The sequence below is a fragment of the Nicotiana tomentosiformis genome, chromosome 6 (assembly GCF_000390325.3).
Source record: "Nicotiana tomentosiformis chromosome 6, ASM39032v3, whole genome shotgun sequence".
In the NCBI taxonomy this organism is placed as follows: domain Eukaryota; kingdom Viridiplantae; phylum Streptophyta; class Magnoliopsida; order Solanales; family Solanaceae; genus Nicotiana; species Nicotiana tomentosiformis.
This window is the reverse complement of record NC_090817.1, coordinates 36,235,046-36,244,799: the sequence shown is the minus strand read 5'-3', so window position 1 is coordinate 36,244,799 and position 9,754 is coordinate 36,235,046. Positions and strand designations below refer to the sequence as shown.

Below are 9,754 nucleotides of genomic sequence, written 5' to 3'. Positions count from 1 at the left end.
ATTTATTTATTTGTAATTTTATCCAAGAACATAATTAAATCAAGCATAAAAAAATTGAACTAAAATCGAACTCATTTGCCTTTTTCTAAATAAAAGACCTAACTGAATTAATCAAAAATTAACTGAATCATCCATTCTTTTTATTCAGACTATGTCGTTGAATCATATATATATATATATATATATATATATATATATATATATATATATATATATATATATATACTAGTACCCGTAATCTTCAAATTTTGGATCCGCTTCTGGTTTTGATGCCATGTTAAATTGATCAACATATTTAAAATCTTAAGTTGTTAGAGACATAATTTTATTTGCTTGTTTATTTTTTCTAGTTCAACTTCTTGATTTTGACTCTTGCGAATAGTACTCTCGCCAGCCCGCATAGTCAGTCACCATCAGGGAACTCCAATTTACAATGGCTTCTGTTTATCTAGTTAACCATATGTTCCATACAATTTATCTCTACATACTCTTTGATTCAAAATTGGACTAAAGAAACAAAAGGGGGGGGGGGGAAAGAGAGAAAACGGGAGAAAGTATGCAAAAAATACATGAAGTATAAAGCTTGAGGAGCTTTTCATGCATTTTTACCTCTCCAGTTCTTGTTTGCAGAGAGGGCAGCAAGATATAATTCTAAGCCATTGGTCCACACACTTAAGATGAAATATATGAGAGCAAGGCAATTGTCTGATCTCTTCCTTATCTCCGTACTTTGCTAAGCATATACAACATTCCTGTTGTGACACAAAAACTTGTTTAGTCGTTGATTTCAACTTTTGTATATTGATAGTATAATTACAAAAAGGTCACCTAAACGATAGCATCTATAAAAAGTAAGATTTGTGATCTTAAAAGTAGGTCAGATAGCATACATTATTTAACCTATAAGTGTAAAAGTTATATAATCTTTGGACTTTGAGTTTAACATTTATACCTTAACAATTTAAAAGAAATTTTATACGATTAGGTCCTTAAAACATAACTAGGTTATCTCTTATGATAGGTTGTAAAACTTTTTTATACTGTCAGTATAGATAAGTTAAATATTTAGACTTTGAGTTTAACTTTATGCATTAAAAGTGTAAAAGAAGTTTTGCCCAATTTAAAAAACATAAAAGATAACTATAAAGCAAAATACTATACTGCGATCAATGCATATAAATTAAATCTTTAGATATTAAATTTAATTCTATAAATTGACATGGTACACAAATTTTACACGACTAAATCATCTAAAAGATATCTAGAGTCCATGAAAAATAGAATTAAAGATCACTTACCACATTTTCATTTTCATTTTCCACACCCGAATATTTGGGTTGTTCCTTTTTTCCACTTTCCTTGTACTTCCAACTGGGTAGACTGGAGAGTTGTTCATCAGAAGCCCCTCGATCTACGGATCCCATGTTCATGTTGTAGCCTAAAAAGCTACTCAAAATTGGGACACAGCAGCACAACAATAGAAACAATAGGAAGGGGAAAGAGTAGGCGACAGCATTCCAAGTAAGCAGTGAGATGCAGAGCAAGTGAAGTTTAGGAGCACGATGGTAAGACAGAAACCGCGATTCGAACACCCAAACATTCCCCATCACAAACCATATGGCAAAGAATAGCTCAACACCAGTCCTCAATATCTCCATCACATGCAATGCCCTATCATAATATTGTTGAAAATTTGCAAGTTTTAGTTTAATAATATTTATTATATATGCTTAAGGAAGAATGGATTTTTGCATTTCATATGATCAATTAGCGCGTGATAGAAGATATTTCATATGAATGGACCAAGAGTGGAACAGAGGGTAAAATTAAGCAATTTCAAATTATAACATAGGAGAAAATATGACATTTTCCTTTTTCTTTTTTTTATTAACGTCCTTTTCACATCCCCGCTCGAGTAACATTCAACCCTTCATATGTACAAACACTATCCAAAACATCTCTTTAGGCATCCATCCTTGGACAAAAATAGTATCAAACTTCAAGAGTACAGTAGAGACAGCTAAAAGGGAGGGACAGAATGTGTACTAATTAATCACCTGGAATATTCATCATGGCTTCTTTGTTGCTCCATGTCAGAATCATCTCTTTGTGGCCTCACATAGAATGCCCAGTAGCGCCAGTAAAGCAACATGACACTAATAATACAGCCAAAGGCATATCCCAACACCCATATCTTCATTGGCCAAACTGGCTTCTCTTCCTTTGAAACAGCCAGTGTATATGAGGCAATAATTATTTGGACACTTAATGCAATGCACTCCATCATCATCCAAGTCATTGAATTTAAGGGATTTGATCCAAGATCAGATCTTGAGCCATTCTGGTAGTGGAAAACCCTTCTTAGGAAACTAAACCACCTTGCTCTTGATATTCTCATCGCCATTCTTACTAATAATGAAGAAGGGAGAATAGACCTGTTTCTAGTTCCACCCACGCTAGACATTCTTTCATCTCCTGTTGCTGCTGAAATAATTGGTGGGAATGATACAATAATGCTCGAATGGCAAAGCGACACTGGTGTAAGAAAGTATCGTGTATTCATCGGGGAATAATATTTAGTATGGACCTGATCGATCTGTATTAGTAATAGGTGACTGTTATAATAAACACGATTTGATAACAACAAAAAGAAAGTAAATATAGTTAATATGCTACTATAACAAGTAAAATTACAGTAATAATGTAGACATTCTTTACACAGTCGGTATATATAACTTAAATTCATCCCTATTAACCGGGAGAAATTTCCAAGAACTTTCAACTTCTACGTATGCAAGTTATGTTTCATTTTAGCAACTGCATGGACAAGACACCTTGTGAGTGTGCACAGAATTCCCATGCTTAAAATGATCTAACACCAGCTAATTATTCAACCTATTTTATGGTCCAATTTCAATGTCACAATTTATATGCTGACTACTACTTTTGATCATTAACCTCCAATGCCATATTTCAAGAAATTCAACAGCAAGGATAACAGATAAATGAAGTGGCTGTACTATAAAAGTATGATAACGGTGAAAGAAAATAGATACAGAAAGAGAGAGATATGGAAATGGAAATAAAAAAAAAATGCTTAAGAAGAGAAAGAGGCGATGGGGTTGAATCAACATGACAGGGGAATCTGTTGAAGTCGGGTTCAGATGGTGACCAAGAATCGAACAGCTTTACTTTGATTCCAAGTGAAGTACTTTTATGAGATGGTGAGAACCATACCATTTGCCTAACTTCCTGCGACGTTAATTTAATTTCTTTTCTTTTTGTTTATTTAGGAAGCAAAGTAAGGCTGTAAGTTTGTAGTTCTTCAAATGGACATATACTCACGAATTGAATTGAATTAGAACATCGGCAAACGATAATTTACTTTTCTGACGTTAACCAATGGACGAGCCAGAATTTTTACTAAGGGGATGTATTGGTGGAAAAAGTCATGACACGTGGAACAACATTAAGCTGACGAGGCATGACGCGTGGAGTGTCGATATAGCTACAAGTGGCATTCTCAATTAACTGAATTAAGAATGCGCGGAAGATACGGAAGAAACACCCACGGGGTAGCATAAGAGAAAAGAACCGAGCCTGACAGTTGTCAAAGGAAAAACAGGAACGGAATGAATGAAGACTGCAAAGAAGGGAAGATACATGAACCAGAGATAAATAAGAAAGGAAAATCGGGAGCAATTATAAGGAATCTTTAGTCATAAATATGTCAGTTACGGTTATCTATAGTAATGGGCAATCAATACAGTTAATGCCCTTAATTAGTCCAAATTAAGTATGATAATAGTTACGATTGTATGCTCCTATATAAGGATGAGAATTCCATTTGTAAGGACGTGTGACGATTATTACTGAAAATCATACTACAAATCTTTGCTTACTCTCCAAATTTTCAACCTTGATTTTGGGAAGTATTTGTCAATTTATTCCTCATTTTTCTTTGTTAATTATTTCCATCATTTCTTTTATTTCTCATAAGATTATTGAGAAAGTGAAGTAAAACTTGGTTATCAGTAACCCGTTTTCTTCTAGATATTGACTTTGACCGAAAAATCTATTTTTGATTAAACAAATTAGTTCCGTTACCGGGAATCTGATAATCTTTTCACTTTCTAAATTCTACTTTTTAACAATCAACTATGTCAACTGCTGACGGAAATAACCAGTTGAACCCACAAGGTGTAACTCCACCACTCCCTTCTCCAACGGGATCCCCTCAGCAATTCCGTGGAGGTTCACCTGAAAGGTCTACATCGCCCGCTGATGATCAACAAGGAGATGAACAAACTGTAGAGCAGGACGCTCTAAAGCAATTGATTGCAGAATACGTGAATTGTTCTCTACAAGCTTTTGTTAGAGGATTGCGCGCCACAAACTCCTTAAGAGGCAGAAATTTCCAAGAACTTTCAACTTCTACGCATGCAAGTGATGTTTCATTTTAGTAACTGCATGGACAAGACACCGTGTGAGTGTGCACAGAATTCCCATGCTTGAAATGATCTAACACCAGCTAATTATTCAACCTATTTTATGGTCCAATTTCAATGTCACAATTAATTATATGCTGACTACTACTTTTGATCAATAACCTCCAATGCCATATTTCAAGAACTTCAACAGCAAGGATACCAGATAAATGAAGTGGTTGTACTATAAAAGTATGATAATGGTGAAAGAAAATAGATACAGAAAGAGAGAGATATGGAAATGGAAATAAAAGGAAATGCTTAAGAAGAGAGAGTTTTGATGGGGTTGAACCAACATGACAGGGGAATCCGTTGAAGTTGGGTTCTGGTGACTAAAGAATCGAACAGCTTTACTTTGATTCCAAGTGAAGTACTTTTATGAGATGGTGAGAACCATAACCATTTGCCTAACTTCCTGTGACGTTAATTTAATTTCTTTTCTTTTTGTTTATTTAGGAAGCAAAGTAAGGCTGTAAGTTTCTACTTCTTCAAGTGGACATATACTCACGAATTGAATTGAATTAGAACATCGGCAAAAGATAATTTACTTTTCTGACGTTAACAAATGGATGGAGCCAGAATTTTTACTAAGGGAAGTCAAAATATAAAGAAATAAATACACAAAAAAATTAAGAGGATTACACATATAGTTTACAGATAAAAATTTTTTTACTTATCTACACAATATAATTTATGACACACTTTGGACAAGGGTGGCTCTGCCACTGGTTAACGCTTGTAAGGTCCATTTTTATTTTTAATTATAGAAATGCTAACTGATTATATTCGGATAGCTATATTATTTGGGGAGTAGTATTTAATTTGATAAAAAAAGAGTATTTTGGAAATGATCATGAGGAGTAACAATAGTTAACGGATTGACGATCATTTAGGATAGCAACTTTAGGATCATTTAGGATGGCAGATGGCCACCATATCAAAGTAGCAGTAAGAGCAACTTTAGCATCTGTGGCCAGCCACTGTCAGAGCTGGTACTTTGATATGTGCAAAACAACTAAATCCTAAGGAGTAGTTTTTGTTAGGTTAATTTTTCTCCAAACATACCTTATACATAACAATTTGCATTTATGTATAATTTCAGTTTGTGTTTATTTAGGAACGCTTGAAGGGATTCTCCAAGCTAGGCTATTTCTGAATATTTGTCATTCGGTCATGCTCAATCGAAACCGATATATATATTCTGACTTGTACATTTATAGGAACCTTCGAACTTAGCTTGTAATTAATATCCTACTAAAAGATCAATTCCCTACTTTGCTCGTAAAAAGTTTACCCTTTTAAAGGTTATAAACAAAAAAGACAGCTTAATTTGTTGTTCTTGAACATATATCAGCAATCACTATCGAAAGAACAACTTGCTTCGACTCGAAAATTATGATGCTTAGGTTTAAAGTTTTCATGGTTTTTGCAGAAAAACTATAGAGCGCTGGAGGGCCATGGTTGGTACTTGGAACTTAGTAGGGTAGACGTATCAAAATTACACTATTTTGACATCCTTAAATTAAGAAAGCTCAATTGTTCTCTATATACGTAGCATCAATAGGTTGGATCGTCAGCCTCACTAGCTTGTTGAAACGTTACATGGCTTCTCCAAACACCACCAATTATCCCACTGATATTTTATATGTCAATGCCACACAAGAGGGGGTGATTTGTGTGGTATCCAATTTTCGCGTGCACTGATTATAGAAGGACCTGGTTCTTCTAAGTATTCCTTAACCTACTGTTGCTGAAATAGTAAATACGAAAAGTAAAGAACACAAGTATTTTTATGTGAAAAATACCCGGCTCAAAAGGTAAAAAAACTACGACCTACTACTCTGTAGGATTTTTCCCAACACTTCACTAAATTACTAAGCCAAAACAGCATTTACAAAAACTCTTTGTAAACCTAAGGATTACCTCTAATCCAGTTGTGGCAACCAGTCTCTAACTGTTGCGACAACTTCAAGTTAACTCTAACTTGAATACTCAGAGTACCTATTACAATTGCTTCTAGATAAAGCTAAAAGGTACAATTTGAAAACCACCTACTACAATTGAACTAGAATAAAAGACAGACGCTTGGAACCAGTTCTTCTATCTGGTTCATGTAGCTTCAGGTTCGCACACTTGAATCACACAAGAATTGCTTACAAAATGCCTTGCTATTTTGCTCTCAACTCACGTTTAACTTCTGCTTTTGTGCGTGCCTGTAGAATGAGAACATCCTGCAAGATATAGAGTTAGTAGAATAAGAAACAACTAGAGTTCTAATGCTACTCTTCCTTGGTGGAAGAGCTCTAGTTATCCTCAACTTCTAAACCCTCCCTTATCTTGGATAGTGTTCTCTTTGAGTAAGGAGTCATTTTCCTTATCAATTATGCAACATTTTCGATAAGGAGATATCTGATATAACAAGTTAAGCTTATCTCATTCACGTGCATTCTTTATGCTAGAATCTGTCTGTGTTTGTGTACACAGGGGATGGACCTGGTTCATGCCTAAGCTTCCTTTGTCAATCTTCAAAACAAAACTTCTCTTGGGCCAACGAATTCCCCCTTTTTGATGATGACAAACTCTGTGCTTTTCATAAGCTTAGACCTTGTTTCAACTCAGCTCAACATCAACACAATGTTAGAACATTTTACCTTTTTAAAGTCACTTGTCATCAAGGACCAGGTTCATTAGGTTATAAACATCACTGTCCAAAGTGAAAGCACAACCTTTTTCCCCCTTTTTGCATCATCGAAAAGTTGCATAATAATGTTAGATAACCTGATTTTAAATAGAAATTACTCATGGCCACCGGGACTACATCACATGCAATCATGGAGTCAAATATCATCAATCAATCTAAGGATATTAGCCATCTAAGAAATATCAACAAACAATTATAGCAAAAGCAGTGAATTTCATTGATTGATAAGATCCTACCACAAAGCATAAGAAGAAATAAAAATACCGGATCATGAGCAAAAGAAGCAAAAACAAATCCCGAACTGGGTCACTGGTTGATCTACACTAGGCTAGGAAGCTTAAGGCTGGGAAGGAGTAGGTTATTGGTTTTGGGTTTGGAGCAGTTTCAGCATATCCTGAAGAATACTATCATTCTTCTCCTTTTCTTTTGCCAACTCAGCTCTGAGAGTATCTCTCTCAGTCTCCATCTCTGCCAACTTCTTCTTTAGCCTATCAATCTCAACATCCTTAGCCCCACTTTCTTGCATCAAAGTTCGCACTTTGCTGTTCACCGGTATCTTTTTGGATGAACCAGGTTCTTTAGGAGTGGTTTGGACTTCATAGTCACAAGCATTTAGAGTGTTTGCCCCAAAATGATCCTTGCTTGTACCAACTTCCCATTTCTTGATGGGTACCTTGAAGTGTGCAAGTACAGCAGTGAGAATAAAGCCATAGGGTATGGCGTAAGTCTTGGTGCCATTTAGAACCCTGTCAAGAAGCCGGATGATAAATCCGTGCCAATTGATTTGCCTCCCACTTTCCAAATATTCCATAAGGACCAGGTCCATGAATGTGACAATGTGCCTCTTTTCCTGCCTTGGCAGCACACATTTGTTAACAAATTCGAATAGCACTTTGTGGGGAGGCTTCATCTAACTTTTGTAAATAGTCTTGGGCTCAAGCTCCTCTTCATTGTCACCAAACTTCCTAGTAATGGAAAGGGCAGTAGGGAGATTCTCTAGATTTGTCCATTTAAGTTTCTTATAATCATTATACCCTTCAGCAGATACACCTAAGATATCTCCCAATTCTTTATCATCAAAACTCACTTTCACCCCATTTACCACACTGGTGACCCTACCATTTTTTATCTCACAATTTGTTATGAACTCCACAATTTCAGTCCTGGCCAGTTTTTTATCCATCTGAAGAACCATGTCCTTCCATCCTTGCAATTGTAACTTCTCCAGCAGCAGTAACATACCTTCCTCTTCCAAGTCCCTTAGGAGTTTGCCTTTCAAGATGGTTTTCTTCCCAAACTTAACCATCTTATCCTTCTCAGCATCAGATTCTTCTTCTTCTTCTTCTTCTTCTCCACTCTATTCCTCTTCCTCCACTATTTTCACTTTTCTTGGTTTCAATGCAGACCTGGTTCTTTTTCCCAAAGTAGATGGCTCCGCAGACTTAGCCTTTGAAACAAACTTCTTTGTGGAAGTCTTGGCTTTCCTTGACTTTGGAGTCACAACCTCCATTTCCACTATCTCCTCTTCTCTCGATGGACCAGGTCCATCTCATCAATTTCAACAGCCTCAACAGGCTCAACCACCTTCTTTTTTTCTTTAGCAACAACTTTTCTCTTACTTTCTGCTAAGGCTTTTTCTAGTTCAGCCTCACTCTGCTTCTTCTGACTCATTGTAGCTCTTCCTCTTGTAGGAGAAATCTTTATAGGGATAGAAAAAGCAGCCTTTCTCTTCTTGTTTGCCCTAGCAGTGCCATGAACTTTGACTTCTGGACTCCTTTTCTTTTTGGGATTGTAACTGTCAGCCACCCTTTTCAGTAGGTCTACGAGGGTTTCCTGGTCAGATGGAACAGGCTCTTGAGCATCTTTCCCTAATCGAATCAACCCTTCAGCAGCTTCTCCAGAACCCACTACCCCATGTTTCTCTCACATTATCTTCTTTTCCAACAGACTCCTTACTCCAAACTACCATAGCACCCGATTCGTTAGTTAAACCAACAAGAATGGGTGAAGAATCAACCACTCTTTTTCCCGTACCCCTCACAATACTTCGTTCACCCTCACTCTCTTTTTCTTTTCTCTTTTCATTTTTACCACCAACCTTTCCAGACTCAGTAGTTTCAACACTTGCTACAGTTCCTACCAGAACAAACCTAGTCTCCAGATTTATAGCAATCTCAGAAATAATTTGAGGAGTACCTTTAGGGCCAGAAGTTACCTGCTCTGTTTCAGAAGAAACTATTTCTTCCCCCTCAATAGCAGACTTGAATGATTCATCAGATTTCTAGGGTTCTTCTTCCCTACCCGCTTTCAATCTTTCATTTATTTTCTTGATTTTCTCTCCACCAGTGACAACCTTGCAAGCTATCATTTTTACCCTACTTTTCTTAGAGGTTGGCGAAGGTTAATAGATGGGGTGGATGTGATTTCATTGGGTGGTGATGAAGGATTCTCAGAGGTGTTAGCCATTTCTGTGCTTGGGAATTTTGGGGGAAATGGGTTTATGTATGTTTTGGAAGATGAGAGAGAAGAGAAATTCTTGATGGCTTGAGAATTGAGAAGTGAGGAA

The 9,754-nt window shown here is 36.3% G+C and overlaps 1 protein-coding gene across 2 annotated transcripts; it reads right to left on the bottom strand.

Moving 5' to 3' along the window:
• Positions 1-258: 258 nt before the first annotated feature.
• On the bottom strand, positions 259-4,704 carry LOC104112629 (E3 ubiquitin-protein ligase At1g63170-like). Of its 2 annotated transcripts, XM_070177276.1 has the most exons (4): positions 4,398-4,704; positions 2,058-2,596; positions 1,299-1,671; positions 259-752 (listed from the first exon to the last, which is right to left on the bottom strand). In XM_070177276.1, the coding sequence occupies exons 2-4, from the start codon at positions 2,561-2,563 to the stop codon at positions 606-608; spliced, it is 1,026 nt and encodes a 341-aa protein (XP_070033377.1). In that variant the 5' UTR covers positions 2,564-2,596; positions 4,398-4,704; the 3' UTR covers positions 259-605. The 2 variants fall into 2 exon arrangements, with proteins under 2 accessions (XP_070033377.1, XP_070033376.1); XM_070177275.1 differs by lacking the exon at positions 4,398-4,704 and having other exon boundaries at positions 2,058-3,073.
• Between the last annotated feature and the right edge of the window lie 5,050 nt (positions 4,705-9,754).